General features: G+C 35.8%; 3 protein-coding genes across 5 annotated transcripts; 2 read left to right on the top strand and 1 right to left on the bottom strand.

Moving 5' to 3' along the window:
* Positions 1 to 7,123: 7,123 nt before the first annotated feature.
* Positions 7,124 to 9,336, top strand: LOC124452274. Its single transcript, XM_047002856.1, has 4 exons — positions 7,124 to 7,473; positions 7,697 to 8,048; positions 8,168 to 8,386; positions 9,142 to 9,336. The coding sequence occupies exons 1-3, from the start codon at positions 7,124 to 7,126 to the stop codon at positions 8,336 to 8,338; spliced, it is 873 nt and encodes a 290-aa protein (XP_046858812.1). The 3' UTR covers positions 8,339 to 8,386; positions 9,142 to 9,336.
* Positions 9,337 to 9,379: 43 nt separating this feature from the next.
* Positions 9,380 to 19,825, bottom strand: LOC124451621 (neurexin-1-like). Of its 3 annotated transcripts, XM_047002241.1 has the most exons (7): positions 19,752 to 19,798; positions 19,556 to 19,675; positions 18,778 to 19,371; positions 15,624 to 15,862; positions 14,361 to 14,567; positions 13,629 to 14,069; positions 9,380 to 10,211 (listed from the first exon to the last, which is right to left on the bottom strand). In XM_047002241.1, exons 3-7 carry the CDS (start codon positions 19,353 to 19,355, stop codon positions 9,934 to 9,936), a joined length of 1,743 nt encoding a protein of 580 aa, XP_046858197.1. In that variant the 5' UTR covers positions 19,356 to 19,371; positions 19,556 to 19,675; positions 19,752 to 19,798; the 3' UTR covers positions 9,380 to 9,933. The 3 variants fall into 3 exon arrangements, with proteins under 3 accessions (XP_046858197.1, XP_046858196.1, XP_046858198.1); XM_047002240.1 differs by having other exon boundaries at positions 19,556 to 19,825; XM_047002242.1 differs by lacking the exons at positions 18,778 to 19,371; positions 19,556 to 19,675; positions 19,752 to 19,798 and adding an exon at positions 16,518 to 17,282.
* A 1,304-nt stretch (positions 19,826 to 21,129) lies between these two features.
* On the top strand, positions 21,130 to 23,671 carry LOC124451627 (Golgi-associated plant pathogenesis-related protein 1-like). Its single transcript, XM_047002248.1, is given in 5 exon segments — positions 21,130 to 21,408; positions 21,513 to 21,614; positions 22,000 to 22,095; positions 22,962 to 23,315; positions 23,318 to 23,671. Coding segments are annotated over 5 exon segments (822 nt in total). The 5' UTR covers positions 21,130 to 21,326; the 3' UTR covers positions 23,506 to 23,671.
* Positions 23,672 to 24,028: the final 357 nt, after the last annotated feature.

Raw genomic sequence — 24,028 nt, 5'->3', positions numbered from 1 at the left:
TCATTACCATATAGCAATTTCTTCACATTTTGAAAGAAGTTATTTTGGTTAATAAATACATTTTATATATATATTTCTACATCACATACCAAGAGCCGTGATCGTATAGTGGTTAGTACATTGCGTTGTGGCCGCAACCCAGGTTCGAATCCTGGTCACGGCACCTCGTTTTTGATTTTTTAACGTCGTTCAATTACCTGGATTATCCAATGAACGATTTTTATGGATATCATTAATCAAATAACATACAGTATACCGTCTAAAACTAAATGTACATACACATAATATATATAAGTAAGTTCAACCGTTCAAGTAACTAAGTTTCGCTTGGCCACAATGAAACTGCGTGGGAGTTGGAGTTAATCACGTGTTGCGCACAAGATTGCACATGCCTTCAGACGTCACTTGGCGACGACGGCCCGTCCAGTACATGACGTCACGGTCACGAGCTGAAAATTTTTACTTTGTTTTTAAACATTCTTCATTCTCACAGAAAATTCAATAAAATTCCTCCCGTCGATAGTTGATATTCTAATGTTAGACCTTTCAACGTAGATGTAGCTAAAAGTATTCCATTTTACTTTGAGCTCCTGTTTACTCATCTTGACAGCCAAGCACATAGTACTTGCATGGAAGCATTTTAATACTCGCCGTTATCCATCACCAAAAAATGTAAATGTGACAAAAAAGACTGCAAAAAAATTTGTGACGTATGTTAAAAATTAGTGACACGAAATTAAAAATCACAACAGAAGCCATCTGCTGATAAGATTCTAAAATTATTTTATTGGATCACTGTCACTTAACAAATAAATTATCGGGAAGGAAATTTTAATTATTTCGTTCCTCGCAGTGTTTTTCACTATATTTTATCAACTCTCAGAGGCATTTCAATCAAAATAAACTGCCAGATGAGTTCATTAGTAACATGAAATGTTAACACATGTTTGGATTACAAAAATCAGTGGGGATAAATCTTTGAATAGCACAAATACAGGAAATGACTGCTAGGGTCCCGTAGAAATTATGCTGCTTTAAAAGCACAGTATTCTTTTTGGAGCATAACCCCGTTTTGCCAAAGCACCTTTGACGTTTATGACTCTTTATTAAACAGCCTTCCACGCTAGCATGGGAGATAAGAGCTGTTTCATCAAGATTATTGTGTTGTTGTGTCATTATTGTGTTAACATCCATCTGTGCAAAGTTTACCTTCGCTCAACCAAAAGGCTGTTAAACGGTCAAATGACAGGTAATCGTTCCGTTAGTACAAATATATGCCTGCTGAAAAGAAACGTGATTTCGTTTAACTGTTCCGTTGCGTACATAACTCAAACGATGAAAGGTGAAAGTCTGAGCAACGACCATATGTAAAACCTGCGCAAACTTATTAAAGGTAAAATATTTGTTTCTGTACATTTGTAATGGGAGTGATGTTTAAATAAGGTGTTAAGAAAGAACGATGTGTTTCTGACACAATAGTTCAAATATCTTTATTTTCAGTGTGCGTCAAATTTTCACATTAAAACGAGGCTTATGACCACTTTTGAACATAAGAATAATGAACGCTTTCTTATATCTTATGGTACAACGTTCAATATTTTACAGCGCTACATTTGAGAGAAAAAAAGGCAAACAATTATGGTCTTTAGATCAACAGGTGTGGCTGTAGTAATTTCATGTTCAATCAAGCGCAGATATCCTCACCTAACAAATATAAAATCAAGCAAACAATTATACATTCTAGAGAAAAGAATGCACAAAATATGATTGCCCACCGTAGTAAACATATAGCTGTTCTTTTGGTTTGAGAGAAAAATTCTGATTTACGTAAGCTAACTTTATACGACGGCGGCGAATTAGCTTTATTAATAAGTTATTTACACATAATTTTCCAGCAATAAGACTTGTGAAAAACTCAAGTCTTTCGCGATGACAACTTTACAAGATGTTTTGAAAAATGTTTCTTTGCATGTTGTATGCTCAGCAGAAGGTTCACGCAGGTATGAAACGATAAAAATATCTTTAAACACAATGAAAAAGATAGTGTTCAGTATATTTTGTGTTGATTGTTCGTAATAGTATAGTGAAAAGCGTTCGCCCTTTATGCAAATGCTAGATGCAAATTTCAAGTACTGCGCGAGCACGAGAAATCTCACTAGACATCTATAACCTAAAAAGGTTAAAATAAGTAAATGATAACATTTCTTAAGGTATTGTAAGGAGTGCTGTTTTTATTATTACTCAAGAGCATAGTGTTTTGAGAATGAATCGTTTCCACCACCCGAAGGCAAGATTGTCAGTAGCTATATAAGGTGAAAATTGTGTTTGAAAGCAACGAAAAACAGAGAATCGGAATTCACTTTTTAAGAAATCGCGTCTTATGAAATATGAAACATGAAACAATGTTTTAATCCATGTTAGCTTTAGTGTTAATCCCTGTTGACGTCGATTTTTTTAACTAATGTTCAGCGCAGACTTTTTCATACATCTAGATAAAGCATGGTGGCCTTGCTGGGATTCACGTCATCACATACAGCCAACATGCTTCTCAAACTTAAATAAATATCTATGCGATTTATCTAGAAATAAAAAAGACAAGATAATATACGATTTTCGATTTATAAAATTGCCTTCGGAAAATAGTTTTCCTGAGGATGTAAGCTATATTTATCTTGTATGACGCATTTTTCGTGTAAGCGTTCTTGTTATTTCAATTCTTATCTATTGTTATAGCATATCGCAATCAAATCAATGTAGTCACTGACATGAAATTACATAAATAAACAATTGTCGTATGTTTTCCATTAAGATTATGAAATGTTCACATAAAAACATGGTAAAAACCTTTCGTCTCCTGAATTTACATTTAAGATAAAATCGTAAAACGGCCTTTAAGTGCGACAAGCAAGCATGTTTCATTAATTTGCGTGAAGAAAATTACTTTCCATACAGAATGATTTTCGCTAATCGCCAAGAGACATATATTATACATAAATGAACTGCTTTTAGGGGCTGTTCTCATGAGCCGGGTAGCACGAATTCAGCGAAGCGTTAAATCATTTTAGCAAATGAAAAAGATTAAATACTTCACAACAAAAACTTATTTGAGCAATTTCTCTATGCTCTGACTTTGCAATATCACAAAATCTTTAAAAAGAAAAACAAACAAATTAGTCTGATTTGAAAATTACAACTAAAATGACTTATGACGCTTAAAAAAAGGTTTTAAGTTTTGCGCTTAACATTTTTACTCCTTTCAATTACTCAAAATCATTTCACGCCGGTTACATGGGCTCATCTGTACAGCTCCTTAGATGGCAGAAGGCTTTAGGACTTCCAAAACATGAGCAAAAAGACCAAACTCAACGATATTAATATGTTTTGAATGTTTCATTAAAAACCTAATTACGATTCTTGCTCAAACTCTTAATACAGGTGATTATGATGCAAAATAATGTCGATTAGTGAACTTAAGAATTGGCTTTTTCACTATAAACACGTTATGTCTACGTTGATTAAACCATTCGTTCGCGACCCAAATTAATGCATTATTATTGAAATTGGTTTTAAGAATCCTGCCCTTTGCCATTTTCAAAAAATAATTAAAAGGCATCGTTAAAACACGGTGTTGTATAGCAAGAAATACGCAATATGTTTTCCTATGTACTCCGGAAAAATTATGAAATCTCATCGACAAGAATATGCTGACGAAAAAAATTAAAAACCTCACAACGATTGACGTGATTTGAATAAACTTAACCTTTAAGAAATGCAGTATTATGTCTTCCTGAATACTGAAAATATTAAAGACAATAGAAAATATTGTACGCAATAAAATTAGTTTGACAAACGGGTAAACACATCGCAATATTATTTCACAAAGAGCTTCCAGGAAATATAGAGGTCATCCAGGTACGAAACTTTGCAAATTACAAAATACATCTTTCACCGTGGATGTATCATAGAAAAATATGTTTTATAGTACAGTTAACAGAATTCGTATACGCCCTAGCCAAGGACACCACAGACGCCAGACTTTAATGTAGAGTTGGTGCTTTTTAAAAAGAACAAAGAATATTTGTGCTACACTGTCAAGATTGCAAATAAAAGTTAAATTAAACTAGGCATTGAATGCAACGTATGTATAAATACCCGGTGGGAGCCCATGTGACAGCCACACCCATAGACTTTCTCTAAATAAAAAGAACTTTAATTCTAAATCATTATAAGATCGCTCCAATCTACTTCGGTTCAATAATCGTAGAGTTATGTTATTACATAATATGTGGATGGCAACTTGGTGTTGGTATCATTGATTCAACGAAACGCATTCCATTTTCAAAACGCTTCTGTAAGAAACATACTTGCATGTAAATACGGTGAGGTTAAGCGTCGCCGAAAATATTTCGAGTATCAATTAGATGGTACTCAGACATTACTTCGATGCATAATGGACATTATAACGATGCATCCGTGTCCACGGATGAAAATAACAGATGTTATTGCACCTGGCTCCGAAAGCTGATCGAAACAGGCAATTAAGCTATAACTTTTATATATTTTCAGTCTAAATCATTTGTTGGCCACATTACCAGACCAATCAAACCGCAAGAACATGAACTACGAATACAGAAGGTGAGTACAATGTCTTATTCGATCGAAAGTTTGTCATTTAGTTCAAAAACCAATTTGACTATTTCCTCAGATGTTAAAGTGTTTGATAAAATTTTCATAAACCATTGGAATCGACAAACAAAGTGAAAACCAAAACTGCCCGTAAGAATATTTTTTTACAATCCACAAACAATTATTAGCCACGTTCAAATTTAACAAAATGTAGATTGTTTAGCGCAAAGCAAAACTCGTATAAGCTGCGGTATGCCGAAAATAAGTGCTTAAATTTTGCAAAAATTTTCTGTCAATGAGCGACAACGTTTTCAACATCCATAATGTTAATTTGTCTACATCTATTGAGTGGGATAACAATCTCTGTTGGAAAATGTTATGGGAATTAATGCCATGCAGTATTTGTATTTTGATTGACCATGAAATACCTATGTTTAGAAAGGTACTTCTCAGTTCGTCACATTGACAAAAATAATATTTCGTGTTATCGTGCTTGTTACACGTAATGCCAAAATCTTGTAAAATAACCCTTTTCTAAACGGTCAAGGCAATGCTATTAAGATGTTAGTGATTACTGGTGATTGCATTCAAAATGACTCGAAACAATAAATATTGAAATTTATGGGACAATATTTTCAGACGCCCGGCGCGTTATCAGTCAGCACATGCGTAGTAGCTTGCTATGATGTAGAAAAATTTGCACCGCTTAATGTATTGACGTTAGCCGGGCACCTGTGGTAGCCGGACTACAAATTATAGCATAACTATGTAAATTCCTGAGCTTTGTCTTTGGTCGCGTCTTTAATAATTTTAAAATAAATGAACCGGGGAAAATTAATAAAACCTTTTTTGCAAATGTTCAACATAATTCAAGTAGATTTCTCTCAACTGCAACATGAAATAAAATTCAGAGGAAATTGATGGAAAATCAAGTGGAAAGCTCAAACACTCTCGATTTAAAAGCAGAAAGAATTCACAAAATCAGCATGATGCAGCATCCAAGTTTCTGTCCCTTTATTCGTGAACTCAAAAAGAAGAATGTTTCTTTCAGTTTTAAACAAACGTTGTCATCCATAATTCAAACTATTGTCTGTATATCGCTCACGTATAGCTGATGACATAGATAAGATAGCCATTTTAGTGATTTATTTTGGTAATAAACAGTTATTCGACCCTATATATTTAATCACATAATTTGTAGAATTTTAAACATTTAGTCGTGTTCATTAGTGCGGGCAACACCATAATCTACGAAAGAAATATTGGAACGCTGTTTGTTTGGTTAAACACTTTTCCACGCACGCTGTTTTCTTTTAATCAATTCAACTGGACTAACTTCAATTTTGTTGTGTGTTAGTGGTAAGTAGCCTTCATAAATGCTTCATTAACGAAGGTTTATCTGAAGTCAAAATTACGAATAGTTCGTTAAAGAAACCATCTGCTATTCGGCTAACAAAATGTTATAGAGAAGCATACTTTTATGTGAGTAATATTTTGCGTAAAAACTTTGCTGTTGTGAATTACAGTGCTCATTGTAAAGATATCAAATACTTTTTATCCTCCGATTTTTTCAAAGTTTTTTGCCATTTCGTTTTGGTGATTGTTGATCGGCTATACTTCCATAGAAAGGGTTAATTAAACAAAACGTTAACAGCCATCTGTAGTGCATCGAAATTCGACCAGCAGAGAATTTCGCCAAGTATCTTGTAGCGTGCGTTGTGCTGCACAAGTTTGACAAAGATTTCGGTGCAAGTACGACATCGTGTTGTATTAAAGTAACCCTTTAAAGAAACCATTTTGTTTGGTGATTGTAGCAGATCTGCTACACTGCCACAGAAAGGGTTAACCAGTGAGCATACTAACTTGGCTTTACATTAAATACACCTCAATCGTGACCAATCTGCCTGCCAACAAAACGTAAACGAGGCAAGTCTTCTATAAACCTTTTAAAACTGACCAAAGGAAGCACCTTTCGTCTGGCGTGGAAAGGTTGAAATTTGAATGACGTTAACAGATTTTTTCTCTCAAAACCAAGCGGCCATTGAACCGAATGTGACAAATTACGTCCACAGCTCATGAATATAATTAAGATCAGTTAACATTGATAAATAAAAGCAACATACAAGCAGATGTATTTGTTAGCAGTAGCGAAGACAACCAGTATATTTTCACAATACACAATACTTTTATGGAAAAAATGAATGGAATTAAGTTTCTACAGATATGAATAAAAATTTCGATGAAAAATTTGCATTGTAGCAACAGACGTGAAAAATACGTAACTTAATTTATACATTGGTATTTCTTTCAGAAGGCAAGAACAGCTCAGAAAATGAAGCATTAAGCATAGTATTCCTCTAGTTCACGAAGAAACGCCGCCAACCTACTGCAAAATAAAGTCATTTTAAGTCAATTCATTTTAAACAGTATAAACAACACAACGACAAAACGCAATGAACTACATCGATGCATCTGTTTTACGGTCGGTTTGCTGTCAATGTTGACAAATGGTGTTCTACTTACTCTACTAAAAGATCCGTTGAATTACTTCAATTCGTCGACAACTTATTTCATAATAAGTTTGGCTGTTGCTGATTTGCTGACCGGCATGAACGCCTGCGCAATGGGATTGGACGAAATCCTGGCGTTGAACGAAAATCACAAACTGTATCTCCTCTGTCTATTTTGGATAACGATTCAAGCCTCGTTCCTCACGTTGTTAGCAATGTCGTTCGAGCGCTTTCTCATCGTGAGGTATCCCATCTACTGTCGCGTGTGGATCACGAAGAAGCGTGTGCTTATGGTGATTGCGTGTATTTGGTGCATATCAACAATTCTTGGGGATTGGTTAGGCTGCCTCCTTTCATAGTCTACGTGCAATTTGCCATTCTCTGTGAGTTTTCCTGAGCGTTTTCATCATTATAATCCTATACACGTTCATAATTTTCGGCATCCACAACTCGCAGCGGCTAGTTGAAGGTAGCGGACAATTACATAAAGGATCGACCATTCGAAGAACGTCCTCATCACGATATGCATCCGGCCTACAAAGAGCATCCACTTCCAAAAGCGACACGAGCAGCACGAAGACAAACACAACAGCATTGTTTAGCAAAGAAACAGCTCCGGCATCGTTACAAATAACGGATAACGTGAGCTCCAGTCAAAGCGAAGTAACGGAAACACTTTTGAAAGATGAAAAATACCCAGATAGCCAGAACAAGAAAGTGGAAAATGATAACACGTCTGAGAGCGATTCAAAGAAAAAGCAAAAAATTGTTTGGGGTTGTGATGGAGGAAGCTTCCTACGAAAGAAAGCGGACAAACTTTTCGACAGAAGAAGAAAGAAACGCACAGAAAAATCAATAAGTTCTCAACAAGATAAACTAACAAATGTTGTGCTACTTCTTGTGGGTATTCTAGTTTTTACTGTTTTACCCTATCTAGTAGCAACGCTAGTCTACATTACATACACCACGTTCATGAAACGCGACGTTCCGGAAGGATTGCTGAAATTTATCAAAATTTCTTTCCGATTGAGCTATTAAATTTTGCATTGAATCCGCTGGTCTACGCATGGCGGCTTCGTCAATACAGAAAATCTTTGAGATATTTATTCACAAAACGAGAAAAGTTAGCACGAATGTGCTCCTCAACACGCAACAAGAGCAATAAAAAGAGACTCGGCGAAAATTCACCCGTTGAATGTTGAATAAAGAAAGACCTCAAATCGTTTCACGGCGTATCTGTAACTTTAAAGGTTCGTCTTCATCGAATATGCGCATGAATAATAATGAAAAAGGCGTGACGAAAACAAACTACTTTTTCCTGGGGCAAAACAAATCAATTCACAGATCAGTCGAAGGGGCTTTCCACAGTGCAACAAGTTACCAAAATTTTCGTTTTCTTCTTTTTATTAATCAAACAGTATATGCTATTAAATCAGTGGTCTCCAAACTTTACAGCCAGAGGGCCACATGAACTTTCATCCAGCATGTTGAGGGCCGAAGAATATAAAAAATTTCCACGTTATCCTTCAGCTTTTTAAATTTCGCAATGTGCTTAAAACGGAAGTTGGGAGAAAAATTGACGTAAGCCACTCTTGCTAGTTGGCTTGCGACATAACTTGAACTTTCTGCATAAAGTTTATTTTGTTTAATAATATTATTATATTTCTGAAGTGCCTCTGCGGGCCGGATTGAGAAGCCCAACGGGCCGCATCTGGCCCGCGGGCCGTAGTTTGGAGACCCTGTATTAAATGAAACGATTTTTCGGGGAAGCAACCCATGATTCTTATGGTTCTGCCCCCCCTGAATAAATAGCTTGAAGTTGCATACGCAGCAGTATTCATAAATTATTGACATTAATCGTGTTAACTTCGTATCCAGACCTTTGGTTCTCGAGAAGGAAATGTCACAATGCGAAATTCTTAATGTGATCATCATACATTTCTTTAAAGAAATAATTCCATCCGTTGTTTTTCCATGGAACAGACTGAAAACATTTTTATTGTAGGTGTAAAAAAACCAACTGGTTTTGTTACTGCTGGCTGCGACGAGACTGAAAGCGCGAGTGCATATTGAATATGTCGACGAAATACGAAAAGTACTGAAAGGTTGTCTGATAAATGCTTACAATAACATTAAATTTTAAGATGATCATTATAATAAATGTTTATTTATCGTAATTATATAAATAGCTCATCAAGTATAAATATAATAATTATTATAATTTACTTATGATATACTAAACGTTTTCATGCCCGGATTTCCATACCAAGAGCTGCATGGATTGAACTTTATTTAAAATACATATATATATATATTGATTTTACTTTTATTGATCTACATTGGAAAGGATACTAATCATTCCTTTTAAATGCCGTAAAATTTTTGGGAAAAATTTCCTAGTTCGGGACTTTACTTTCATTCTTTAAAATGCTATTTTATGCAATGGCAAACTTCTTTAATTAATCATCTTGATCGCATTTCTGAGCGCGCTGTACCGCGGACTTCACATGCAACAAAACATGACAGCTACGAAAACTGTACTAAACTTTACTTTTGCAGCTAATTCAACACAGCGTTCCTAATAAGCGTCATTGACAAAAACAACGTTTAGTCTCCATGTCAAAATTCAAAGGAAAAGTTTCAATAGCGAAAAAAGTTATGAAACATGAAAATTCTCCAGGGTACAATCTGCAAAATACATGCATGCTTTGTAACTCGGAGAAATTGACGAAATTTACCAATGCGGGTAAATTAGGTGCTCACTTAACGCGTGCCGGCATAAACTGACCTCAATTAATTATAGTCGCATTTGTTGCTGTTTCTTTCGATGTGCGCTTTCCTGGTAATGGATCATCGTATTTCTGGGCGCAACAGGCTTTTTATGCACCTCAAAGTTTCCAGACTGACGTTTGAGGTTCCATTTGTAAACAAAAAATGCAATGACGGCAACAACAAGGATGACACATACCACAGTAGCAACAACAATCCATGTCGTCGAAGAACTTTTATCATCTTTTCCAGAATCATTTAATCCAAACTCGGCGGACAATGGCGTCGTCATTTCTATCTCTGAAGCTGAACAAAGAGAACGAGTCACCTTACTAGAACAACTCCAACAAGAAATATTTTATTTTTTAACTTCGATGCTCAAAATTTATTTGTGTCAAAAGGGAAAACTTCGGTCAAGATGATTAAGACAAAGTCACAAAAGATTTCAATTTACCAGAACTAATAAAATTTTTCTCGGAATCGTGGAATAACAACTAAAATTATTCATTACATGTTTGTAGATGTAGATCGTCCAGGTTGGTATAGTCCTGAGAAGGACTGTTTTTGTTGTTGATGAGAGTCATTTGACTCTGAAGATGACTACCGCTAAGGTTGTCAAAACGTCAGTCAACAACAACAAAAACAGTCCTTCTCAGGACTACACCAACCTGGAGGATCTACATTTACAAACATGTAACGATACTCCAGGGTTCAAACCATTTACTTTAAAACTAATCATGCTAATGTTTGAAAGTAATGTCCAACTAGTCATCACTAAGTCCACAGGAAATCAACCATAAGTCAACAATCTAGGTCTGCCATACCTATACCACAGTATAATTAATATACAGTACAACCACTCCGTTGAAGTTTTCGTGCGAAGCATATCTTATTACGCATGTGATTAACAAAGTGTTAGCCAGTCAATTACTTTCTCGACCAATAGAAGGGTTGAGCTGCCTAACCGCAGGCAAACATCGAATTAAATATACAGCAGCAAGTTGCACATTAAGAGGATCTACTGTGTATTCCCTATACTGTTCCACAGGAGTATAAAATACTGTCAACTACGTACGCCACAGGAGTATAAAATACTGTCAACTACGTACGCCACAGGAGTATAAAATACTGTCAACTACGTACGCCACAGGAGTATAAAACACTGTCAACTACGTACGCCACAGGAGAATAAAATACTGTCAACTACGTACGCCACAGGAGAATAAAATACTGTCAACTACGTACGCCACAGGAGTATAAAATACTGTCAACTACGTACGCCACAGGAGTATAAAATACTGTCAACTACGTACGCCACAGGAGAATAAAATACTGTCAACTACGTACGCCACAGGAGTATAAAATACTATCAACTACGTACGCCACAGGAGTATAAAATACTGTCAACTACGTACGCCACAGGAGTATAAAATACTATCAACTACGTACGCCACAGGAGTATAAAATACTGTCAACTACGTACGCCACAGGAGTATAAAATACTGTCAACTACGTACGCCACAGGAGTATAAAACACCGTCAACTACGTACGCCACAGGAGTATAAAATACTATCAACTACGTACGCCACAGGAGTATAAAATACTATCAACTACGTACGCCACAGGAGTATAAAATACTATCAACTACGTACGCCACAGGAGTATAAAACACTGTCAACTACGTACGCCACAGGAGTATAAAATACTATCAACTACGTACGCCACAGGAGTATAAAACACTGTCAACTACGTACGCCACAGGAGTATATATAACTGTCAACTACGTACGCCACAGGAGTATAATACTGTCAACTACGTACGCCACAGAGTATAAAATACTATCAACTACGTACGCCACAGGAGTATAAAAATACTATCAACTACGTACGCCACAGGAGAATAAAACACTGTCAACTACGTACGCCACAGGAGAATAAAATACTCGTCAACTACGTACGCCACAGGAGTATAAAATACTTCAACTACGTACGCCACACAGGAGTAAAAACATCAACTACGTACACCACAGGAGTATAAAACTACGTACAGGGTATGCTATCAACTACGTACGCCACTATCAACATGCCACAGGATAAAATACTATCAACTACGTACGCCACAGGAGTATAAAATACTGTCAACTACGTACGCCACAGGAGTATAAAATACTATCAACTACGTACGCCACAGGAGTATAAAATACTGTCAACTACGTACGCCACAGGATAAAATACTATCAACTACGTACGCCACAGGAGTATAAAATACTGTCAACTACGTACGCCACAGGAGTATAAAATACTGTCAACTACGTACGCCACAGGAGTATAAAACACTGTCAACTACGTACGCCACAGGAGTATAAAATACTATCAACTACGTACGCCACAGGAGTATAAAACACTGTCAACTACGTACGCCACAGGAGTATAAAATACTATCAACTACGTACGCCACAGGAGTATAAAACACTGTCAACTACGTACGCCACAGGAGTATAAAATACTATCAACTACGTACGCCACAGGAGTATAAAAACTGTCAACTACGTACGCCACAGGAGTATAAAATACTGTCAACTACGTACGCCACAGGAGTATAAAATACTATCAACTACGTACGCCACACGTACGAATAAAACACTGTCAACTACGTACGCCACAGGAGAATAAAATACTGTCAACTACGTACGCCACAGGAGTATAAAATACTGTCAACTACGTACGCCACAGGAGTAAAAACACTGTCAACTACGTACGCCACAGGAGTATAAAATACTGTCAACTACGTACGCCACAGGAGTATAAAATACTATCAACTACGTACGCCACAGGAGTATAAAATACTATCAACTACGTACGCCACAGGAGTATAAAATACTATCAACTACGTACGCCACAGGAGTATAAAATACTATCAACTACGTACGCCACAGGAGAATAAAATACTGTCAACTACGTACGCCACAGGAGAATAAAATACGTCAACTACGTACGCCACAGGAGTATAAAATACTATCAACTACGTACGCCACAGGAGAATAAAATACTATCAACTACGTACGCCACAGGAATAAAATACTGTCAACTACGTACGCCACAGGAGTATAAAATACTGTCAACTACGTACGCCACAGGAGTATAAAACACTGTCAACTACGTACGCCACAGGAGAATAAAATACTGCAACTACGTACGCCACAGGAGAATAAAATACTGTCAACTACGTACGCCACAGGAGTATAAACACTGTCAACTACGTACGCCACAGGAGAATAAAATACTGTCAACTACGTACGCCACAGGAGTATAAAATACTGTCAACATCGTACGCCACAGGAGTGTAAAATACCGTCAACTACGTACATATATTACATATCCTTGTTTCAAGCACTGAAGTTTTGCTACTCCTAAGAATTTGACATAACTTCTATCTAACAGCTAAATCTGCCCAATAATGCAGCGAGTGGGGGGAGGGGGGTGGGTTAGAATAAATATCAGGCACTGAAATTTTGACAATACGTTGATTTCTTATCGTCTTTTTTGAAGACACAATCGCAAGAACACTCAAGCCATTACAAACTCTGGACTTTGGGTCTGGGGCTTGTACAGATTTCCTCTCGAGTTCTCGCGAAGGTCTACTCGGTTTGCACAAGCCTGTGCAAACATGCAGTAAACATCTTTCATTCCTTAAAGTGTTATGTGGACAATGAAAATATTTACCTGTCGATGGAGTCGAACATTCATTCTCCGTACATGGATACTCGTTATTAGATTTAGTTATAGGTAGAAATGGTTTAGGAGTGAGATTGGGTAGTTCCTTATTGAACTTAGGAAGTATATTCCGTGGTTCAACAACAAATATTCTTTGTGGTCCTTGTCCATGGGCGAATGTTTCGTATAATTCTTTGACGAAATTTATAGACCTATCTTCATTCATCCACACAAAATCTTGTATTTTAATCTCGTACTTTAAAGCTTTCTTCTTTCCCAGAAATGAGAGACCATTGTAGTCCATCTTCACATAAAGTTTGTTCATCAACCGCTTGCGCTTCTCCCTCAAATCAACGATCAAAGTAATCGTTTTTACGGTCTTTCTATATTTCACCGTGTGCCAATTACCATCGCTCACAATGTTGCTCGATTCCAACACGTAAGTTTCAGCTTAAGAAAATCAAAGAGTAGGGTATTCAGTGATACACGGAGATACTATGGGTAAAGTAGGGATATGTGTGTTAGCTATGATATTGTTTTGTGCTCACGAGTCCAAACTTTACATGTAACTAAGGATTGAACAAAAAGGAAACGCATTTCCATTCAAAATGAATAAGAAAGACGTCACGTGGTTATTAGCAATGTGATAATTTATTCACTTGAGCAAATATTGATAATCACATTCAATATTCTTCGCGACAACATGTATTCTTGTTAATGAAAAAAAGCGACCAAGCTCACCTCCAAAATTAGCCGTCAACCTTATGCGAGATTTCTGTAGTTCTATAAGTGTGTAATCCTTGCTCGCATCAGGGCCAATGGCGTGGAATATCAAAGCGTTATCTTGTAATGTCTTTATGCGAAAGCCGTACGACTCTGTTTTAAGGGCTTTGTTTGTAAACATATGCTTTACTCTGTAGGAACCATTTAACGTAAGCTCAAGAACAGCTGTAAAACAACGAGTATTATAAAATAAACTCGGAGACGTTTGTGAGAACTCTTGAGCATGTGCAACCTTCGACCTTCGGTCTCTGGCTTGCACTGATCTGCTCTCGAGTTCTCCCAAAAGTCTCCTCGGTTTGCATAAGCCTGTGTAAACACAGTAAACATCTTTTATTTCTTAAATGAAAGTTAACAACCTGAAGATTGTGGTAGTTGTGGGTAGCTGCTGCGCATGTGCATAGATCGCAATTTGCATTGTAGTGAAACATTCACCCTCCTGATGTTAATAAGATAACCATGTATTCCGGTGCGCGAACTACTTAAACACACTTCGCTTCAAATCAGCGACGTGTATTTCCAATGGGGGTTTTTGTGAAAAGTAACCGAAAAAGGAAAATCATTGGTAGATGATGTCGTTAGACATATTCAACAACCAATCACATTCACACTGTGTAATTTAACGCTCGCAAAATATACATCACGAATCAATTGCGGTATCAGATTCAGGATTCAAGCTTGTTGGTTCTGGATTCCATTCGTTTTGCTTTTGCATTTCGACGTTTGAATTTTTCTGCATTCCAGATTCCCTAATATAGGGCGAATGGTCTACTTGAGCGCCTTAAATATTACGTTAAATATCTGTAGAAAGAAAGCCAGCACCACACCATAAGAAACATACAGTAGGTAGGGCAACTACATTCTGACGCACATATCTTATTGCGCACGTGATTACCACGTGACAGCTAGCAGATTGCATTATCTGACCAATAACAGCACTGAGTTGGCTAACTGCAGCCAGCATATTTTATATATACAGTAAAAGGTGTACAGGAAAGTGGTCCTATTGCATGTTACTTATACAGTGCCAGCAAGCAAGTTTGTTCGTTCGATGTAAATATTTCACTTACTGTAAAAACAACAGATTTCTAAACGGTCTCACGTTAATGGTCTCATGTTAAAAAAAAGCGACCAAACTTGCGGACTGGCTGCGCCACCGTGAGAAGCAAAATCTTTTTCGGGCAGAAATTTTATTAAGGATATTAGTAATCAAATCTATCTTACGTTCTGTGCAATAGTCGCCTGTGAAACCGGTCCAAAGACAATCACAATTGACATCGTTATTCGTTCCCGGCGTGCATCTGCCGTTATTCTTACAAATGGGATCGGGTTTATGACAGTAATTTAGATTGCATCCTTTTTCGACGAGATATTTCTCTGCGGGTCTATTTGTAATGTCTATCATGCTGTCTTGTGTCTTACCATAACGAATTTCACCTATGCACGCATTAAGATATCCTCGTCTAGGAAAGAAAAAGAGAGAAAAACGAGTTAAAATGTCAGTAAAAATTTAGACATTTTAAGACCGACGCTTTTTTGTGAAAAATCAAGCATTTTTAAAACATATAACTAAAAGTATTGTTGATATTTTTTCGTAACTGCAACTAAAAGCAACTTTCTATAAAATATTATAACTATTTAACGCAATTCCGATGACCCACAACTAAGGGAGATATAAACAGGATTTTCATCTTCGGAGATGGCGTTGTTCAATGAGTCGTTTTTTCAACTTATATTTTTAATGTATAGCTAAGTAACTTAGCTAACGTGATAAAGAGTAAATTTCTGTCAGACATAAAAAACTCAGAGCCAACAAGTGACAACAACGTTCGCATAACTACCAATAACACGACAGTTACGATCAACAATGAAGACCTACAACAAAGACTCGACGATTTTTGTTTAAAACGAGTTTAGCAACAGAATGCAAGACTCTAAAAACGCGGAATGAACAACCTATATAACAAACAAACAACGTCTACATGTTTCGTGCACATACTGCAGAAATTTTCAATACTTAAATACGTGAAAATGCTTTTGCTCGTGCTGTGTTTTTGCATGAAGTGTACCACATGTGAAGGATGGTAAATAGCAAAGAACCTTCATCAATTGACTTACTTATTTATCGGAAGGACATATAGGTAAAAAGGATTAGCATTAGATAAATCATTAATCAGCATATCTTTTTTAAATCCTCCTAACCACAGATGTGACACGTACAATGATTGATAACCGCACGTGTTGAAAATTTTACTCTCCTTGCCGTTATCGACAATAAAAGACGTCGCATTCGCGTCCCTTACGATCTTTATTGTGTGCCACTGAAAATCATTATAATAGTTCAATGTCGTAAAATCCCCTTCGACCGAAATACGACCATTGTTTGCACTCAAATAGAAGAAAAATCGCAGCTTTCCATTTTGAAAGAACACATATATATGATCAGAAATTCCACCGTCGTCTTGATAAAGAATAAAGGCATTTTTGACAAATGTTTTGAACTGCAGTTCAAACACTCCCCCAGCTAGATTCGTTTCAAATATCATGAAAGGCCCCGGAAGATCTGTCGTCATCTTGAGAAACGTCCAAACTTTCAGTCCATTTCCGTGTACAGCACCATAATTGGAAGATACAACGATTCCAAGAAGAAGTGAGACAACTACGCTTAAAATCATATCTTTGCTGCACATGAAATGCAGTTAGCAAGACAAAAAAAACGCACAAGCACACACTACAACTTGTTTCGGTAATCAACCGTCGTAAACCAGAGCACTTGCTCGTTATTTCTTCATTTTTACTTCACCAAAAATACGAGCATCGAGCATTTTTCGTAGTCACGAAACCAAACGTCATCGGTGTTTGTCACTCAGTGATCACACACCGACCGATCTACTGCGCATGATCCAAGCATTAAGCGATACGCATTTATCGCTGATAGTGGGAGATAAGACAACCAGTGAATATTAATTGCTTTCTCCTTGTAATGTTATTGGACGATTCTCCATACGATGCTGTTTTATTAGTGAAAACAACAAACTTAAAACCTGGTCTGTGAAAACTTTTTTGCCTTACTGTCTAAATATCGACAAGCAACAGTCACTTCAAAGGGAGAACTTCAGAAATGTCGCCCTTTCGAAGCGTCAATTTCGGCGAACATTGACGCAGCAATGGGCTTTTAAATTGTAATGAGTTTGAGGTGAAAATGGTTTTGTTTATTCAAATGCATCCCGCAACGAAAGAGACATCAAACAATTTAACTAATCACTTATTGTTGTAGAATATCGTGAGCGAAAAAAGGCATTATCGTGTTGCAAACATCGCCACGGTATACTTCAAGCTTTTGCCAGAAAATTTTATAAAACGCATGCGCAGTAAATGTGCATTTTCCTTTAAATACCTTATCATCACAGGACTTCACGCAACTCTTAGAAATATTTTATATTTTATCTGGTCATGAATGAACGGGTTCATAGAACACTATGATATATCACTTACACTATTGTCAGAAAATCTTCAACAAACATTCGTAATCGCCAATGCTAAGACTCGAGTATTGAGATCAAAAAAAGGCGAGCAATTTGGCTTAATTTTCTCACATATAGCGTTGTCAATGTATCACAAATAACATCTAAACAAATCGCTTACATTCCTATACAATATCTTATAAAAAAACAACGAAAATAGAAAAAAAATCTAGGATGAAAACAAAAGTTTGGTTGTTAAAATTTCACCACCGCAAAAGATCATAAACAAACCCGATAAGTGGTCTTATCTTTTTGGCCTTAATTTTTACATATAGTGTGGAAAAAAAACCACTAAACTGCACCTGCTGAAGGCAAAACGTCACGGCTGTCGTTTTGCAGCTGCAACTCGTGTATATGCATTATTAAATGACAAAATAATTTCAAAAAGATCGAGTAAAAATATATGAATGTTAAATAAAAGATAGAAAACGTTTACAGCTCATAAGGATATTTACGCACAGAGCTGAAAAGCAGAAACATACAAGACTCATCGACTCGATTTTATAAAATAGGAAAAACTCAAGTCTATTTAACAAGTTTAAAAAATTAATGTGTCATAACGCATGAATTATGAATGAAATCCACAACACACTTACGATATTCAACGAAGCATCAAGTTACAAAAACATCGAGTTAAGTTAAGCTGACCTTGTACAAACACAATGTTCACATCAATCCACAAACGTACCCAACATACACCATTCATAAAACTTAACGTAAACAAACACATGCACTCGAAATATAGAGGACACTTATTGATCGCAGTAAATTACGCAGATCCTCTACAAAGATTTTAAAATACAAACACAAAATGCAAATAGAAATAGTGAATCTAGTATGTAAATCGTACGTACCTTGAACCACCTGTGGCAAGACTATAAAAAGACTTGTAATTTTGATAGGTTAAAGAATTGGAATACTGTAAACGCTCACGAGTCAAACCACCTATCAGTAATTTTGATTCCAACTGGCAACTTTTCTCTCTCAGTTTGTTGTACACAATTTTCCCATCGACCGTGATCAAAACACGCGGGATTACGTCATTACTGTGGAATGAACTGAGCTCGATGCTCACAGTATGCCATCTGAAGTCTCCATAATCATTTTCGGTAGTCGTGAAATTTTGCAAAGGCCCTCTTCCAAAACCCATTATGAACACGAGGCGACCATTCACCAAACTCATGGATATAAAATCAGATTGTCCATGATCATCTTGGTACAAAACAATCGCGTTTTTGTTGAAAGTTTTAAAATCGAAATCCAGCTTCCCCTTGCAAAGATTAAAGTCAACAGGATAAACAAGTCTTGGCCACTCGTATATATCTGTTGAGTTCATTTGTAAAGTATATTTTGTCGAAGACCCTTGTTGTACGACAACTGCCATAAGTAGTATAACATCGATTGACCCCATTCGTCGATTCATCATCGTCATAAGACTTTCTTGAGCTCTACAAAAAAATGAAATGAGTAACGATGGCAATACGTAGTATATGTAGGCATACAAACATCAATTGGTTTTCACAAACACACAGAGAAAAAACTAACAAAATCATTAACTTTCGTACATTTGTAGCATGCCCTATTTTATTGTAACGATACACACACGATTGCTTAAAGAAAGCATTCTTTCACCTTGGCTTATATCAAACAAGCATCTTACGAAAGCGTTTTCACAAGTTGATATTTCGCGTCCGTTAGTTGAAATCCGCGATCACTTAGGAATGTTGAAATTCGATGAGAGAATTTCTCCACCTTAAAAAAAAACAAGAATCCTAGTGTTGCTAAATAAATCAAAACTTGCTACAAATCAAGTATTCCGTCTCTCCACCTCAATCAAAACAAGTTACTTCTTCCACGATTAATAGGAATGAACGAAAGTCGGCCACAAAACTTACCGCTGTGTGATTGAAATGAGCGGCGCGTTTCACCACATGTCAAGCAAATGGCAAATATAGCAGCTATTTATAATGCACAGCCAATTCACAGCGCACATTATAGAATGTTAATTGTCAATTTCAGCTGCTGGCTAAATGACTGATTTTATCTAACATAAATGGCACACATACATACGCACGCTGAATGAACTACATAGTTCAAGAAATTCTCAACATACATGCACGCATTAAAATGGATAAACAAACAAGCGCGTTGTCGTAAAAAATGAAAAAGTAAACTATTAATCATGATACAGATAATTATTAAAAAACATAATGTTATCCTCATTTGTTGTACATTGGACGAATATTGTAGTGTTGCTATGTACATTTCACGACAGCTAGTATTCATTCACGTCAATTACTAAAAAATCTACATTACACATTCTTGAATCGAAGTTAAATTAAAACTACATAAATTCTTCATTGCAACGGAAAATATAGTGCAAAAATAGCAAGGGGAATATTTTTTAATCAATGGCTACATTGAAACAGAACTTGTTCACAATAAAGTCGTTTCATATATATGTGTGTGAAAAAGTGGAAACATTTTTTGAAGACCACTCTTCTCATGATTCATGCACATTTCGATCCATCCAAATAGTTTTATGCTTCTTATGAAATTTTCAATCATATGAATCTAAGAAAAAGTGAAACACAACGAACACATTGATCTGTTTGGTTATAAACTTTCCAACAGAGCAAACTTGTTAATTCTGTATAAGAATTTATTTAGTAAACAATTGAGGAATACTTGTGAATTTTTTTTGGAAAACTTTACGCGATCGACACTCGCACATATTCAACGACATAAAGGATTCCTTGTCCAGTTGCATCAACGGATTTCTTAAAATAAAAATATATTTCATCTAAAGACTTCTCTTCGCGTTAAAATTACTAATTATACAACATCCGTGGAAAACTTGCAAGTGGAAACACACGGAAATTACAAATATCAAAGAAACTACAACAAATTATAATCTAAACAATACGCAAACTAATCGTAAAAAAACCAATTATTAACTAATGCTAGCAAACATGCTTGTCAATGCTAGCAAACATATTTGCATGTATATTTGCTATCAGATACGAATACGCGCGTAGATATTTTATATTCAAAGTAAAAACTACATCTTTAACTCAACGTTACTCGGCTATCACTTGTACACGTCACAAAATTCGAATAGAAAAAACCGTTGTATTTTCCCTACGATGTTCTAGACTGGTACCTGCTTCATATTTCAAAATAAAAACAATTTCCAAATCAATTATGAAAATGATGTGATGTATATATACATAACTTTTACAAAGCAGAAAATATATAATACATAGTTGCATCGTACATAACATGAAGAGTTTATCGTAAGAGTATTCAGCACACACGGAAAGCCACAAAATGGGTAAATTAAATATTTTTATGTCGATTGAAGAATAGAAACAGAGAGACAGCTCCGACTCATGAACACATCATGTATCTACTTCTTAAATTGCTCGTATTATGTGCTTCAATTTCCCAGATAGATCTATTGGTAAAAACCAAAACCCAAAAAGGTAATGTACAACTTTATGCATATTACATGTTTCAAAAATGTATAAATTCCCTCGATACAATTTCAAGTACATAAATCGAGGAAGCTACTATCATTTTACACCAGAAAGACACAGAAAAGCGTCCAAGAAGACAATTCAAGAGGAAATGCAATCGGTAAAAAGAACTTCTTCCGTACCGGGAATATTGCAAGAAGCTGTGAACAATGGTGAGGTTTGAAAATGATATAGCCACCGAAAAAAACGTCAATGATTAAAGATACAAAAGATATATTCACATTGATATACGTCACACCATTTTCCCTCATTAAAAAGAAAAAGAAAATGAGGCTAAGTAACATATAATAATTCACAGCTGAACAATCCAGTTGGATATTTTCTTTTAAATCGAAGTGTGCACGAACGCAGCGAAACCAACCAATATTCTTAGGACAACATAACTTTAATCAGACTATTTATCATGAGGACACGAAAAAGACCGCTGACTGAAAATATTCAAAAGATTTGATGACAACTTTCCTGTCCCTCCACACACACATAATGACTTCAATAAAAATGACGAGGATCGTTTGAGTAAGAGAAGAATTTTTTTAGGTTGGCTCAACGAATCCATTGTGGACATACTTAAAAAAACGGAAACCCACAAAGTTGAAGGGTATTTTACGAACAGTGATACATCCGTGTCTCAAGGTAATTAAAGGTTTATAGTGAACAATAAAAATGTCTTAAGGTAATTAGAAGTTTATAGTGAACGATAAAAATGTGTCTTAAGATAATTAGAAGTGTATAGTGAACGATAAAACGATGTCTTAAGGTAATTAGAAGTTTATAGTGAACGATAAAAATGTGTCTTAAGGTAATTAGAAGTTTATAGTGAACGATAAAACGATGTCTTAAGTTAATTAGAAGTTTACAGTGAACGGTAAAAATGTGTCTTAAGGTAATTAGAAGTTTATTGTGAACGATAAAACGGTGTCTTAAGGTAATTAGAAGTTTATAGTGAACGATAAAAATGTGTCTTAAGGTAATTAAAGGTTTATAGTGAACGATAAAAATGTGTGTTAAGGTAATTAAAGGTTTATAGTGAACGATAAAAATGTGTCTCAAGGTGATTAGAAGTTTATAGTGAACGATAAAAATGCGTCTTAAGGTAATTAAAGGTTTATAGTGAACGATAAAAATGTGTCTCAAGGTGATTAGAAGTTTATAGTGAACGATAAAAATGTGTCTCAAGGTGATTAGAAGTTTATATTGAACGTTAAAAATGCGTCTTAAGGTGATTAGAAGTTTATAGTGAACGATAAAACGGTGTCTCAAGGTAATTAAAGGTTTATAGTGAACGATAAAAATGCGTCTTAAGGTGATTAGAAGTTTATAGTGAACGATAAAAATGTGTCATAAGGTAACTAGAAGTTTATAGTGAACGATAAAACGGTGTCTTAAGGTAATTAAAGGTTTATATTGAAGAATAAAACGATGTCTTAAGGTAATTAAAGGTTTATAGTAAAGCATACAGCCATAGAATAACAATTTATAATATATCTTTACAAATACAGACAATACAGAATGGGAGAACAAGGCTCTACAGCTTCACAACGCACTACGTTTACTCCATCATTCGCCACCTTTGACGTGGTCCAATGCACTTGCTGCAGTTGCTAAAAACATGTCCCGCCAACTAGCCGACAAAAATACCCTAATACGAGATGAAATCCTGGAACTAAATACCTCTAGTAATAAACTGAAGAAAAGGTCAAATGTTGCAAATTATGGAACATACGGCGAAAACACCATTAAACTGTCCAACGTACCCTACCGTTGCAACTATGGTGTGCAAGAGGCCATCAAGCGATGGTACAATCAAGGACGTTATTTCAGCTTTTCATCGCCCCAAATTAACAAGGACACATCACCTTTACACAAGTCATTTGGAAGAAGAGCAAACAGCTAGGAATTGGTTGCGCAGAGAGAAATGGTTTACTTATTCACGATTTGTACGTGGTTGCTTTGTATAATCCGGCTGGAAATACACTTATTGACGTGCGTGAAAATGTTAGAAAACCTGGTAAAGTAAATGATGTTTATAGAGATGTATACTGATATATATGTATAGTAAATTATATTTATGGAGATATATACTGATGTATATATGGATAGTAAATTATATTTATGGAGATATATACTGATGTATGTATGGATAGTAAATTATATTTATAGAGATATATACTGATATATATATGGATAGTAAATTATATTTATAGAGATATATACTGATATATATAGATAGTAAATTTTTTATTAAGCTTTCAACTCGGTGCTTCGAGCCTTCGTCAGAATGTAAGAATATATTATTTACAAAGATTTTGTAGGCGTTTGGAGCGTCTGATTGGTTGGTTAGTAGTTGAGTTGATATTATTGGATGGTATAAGATGCGTTGTCATGGTTTCGGGTGTATGGATTGCGTTAATGAAATTCGAGTGTTTTATTTTAGTGGTTGTGTTATTAGTTTGTTGTTTTGGTTTTGTCTTTAGTTGTGAATAGATGATGGGGATGTCAATATGTCTGTTTATTGTGTTGTTGTCTTTGCTGTACCATGCCTCTTTGAATTCTCGTGCGTGTTTTG

This window comes from Xenia sp. Carnegie-2017, unplaced genomic scaffold (genome assembly GCF_021976095.1).
Source record: "Xenia sp. Carnegie-2017 unplaced genomic scaffold, XeniaSp_v1 HiC_scaffold_24, whole genome shotgun sequence".
Lineage (NCBI taxonomy): Eukaryota > Metazoa > Cnidaria > Anthozoa > Malacalcyonacea > Xeniidae > Xenia > Xenia sp. Carnegie-2017.
The sequence above is the reverse complement of the archived record's forward strand: the minus strand, read 5'-3'. Positions and strand labels throughout refer to the sequence as shown.

Bases quoted from the DNA above. Each gene is read 5' to 3' on its own strand.
- LOC124451621 (XM_047002240.1), bottom strand. From the start codon at position 19,355: ATGACGATGATGAATCGACGAATGGGGTCAATCGATGTTATACTACTT. The intron at 14,568-15,623 runs GTAAGATAGATT...GTTGTTTTACAG, and splicing joins AGGCGACTATTGCACAGAAC to CTGTTCTTGAGCTTACGTTA. The intron at 10,212-13,628 runs GTAAATATTTTC...CTCTTTGTTCAG, and splicing joins ATGTTCGACTCCATCGACAG to CTTCAGAGATAGAAATGACG.
- LOC124452274 (XM_047002856.1), top strand. From the start codon at position 7,124: ATGTTGACAAATGGTGTTCTACTTACTCTACTAAAAGATCCGTTGAAT. The intron at 7,474-7,696 runs GTTAGGCTGCCT...CACTTCCAAAAG, and splicing joins TCAACAATTCTTGGGGATTG to CGACACGAGCAGCACGAAGA. The intron at 8,049-8,167 runs GTTTTTACTGTT...TTTCCGATTGAG, and splicing joins TACTTCTTGTGGGTATTCTA to CTATTAAATTTTGCATTGAA.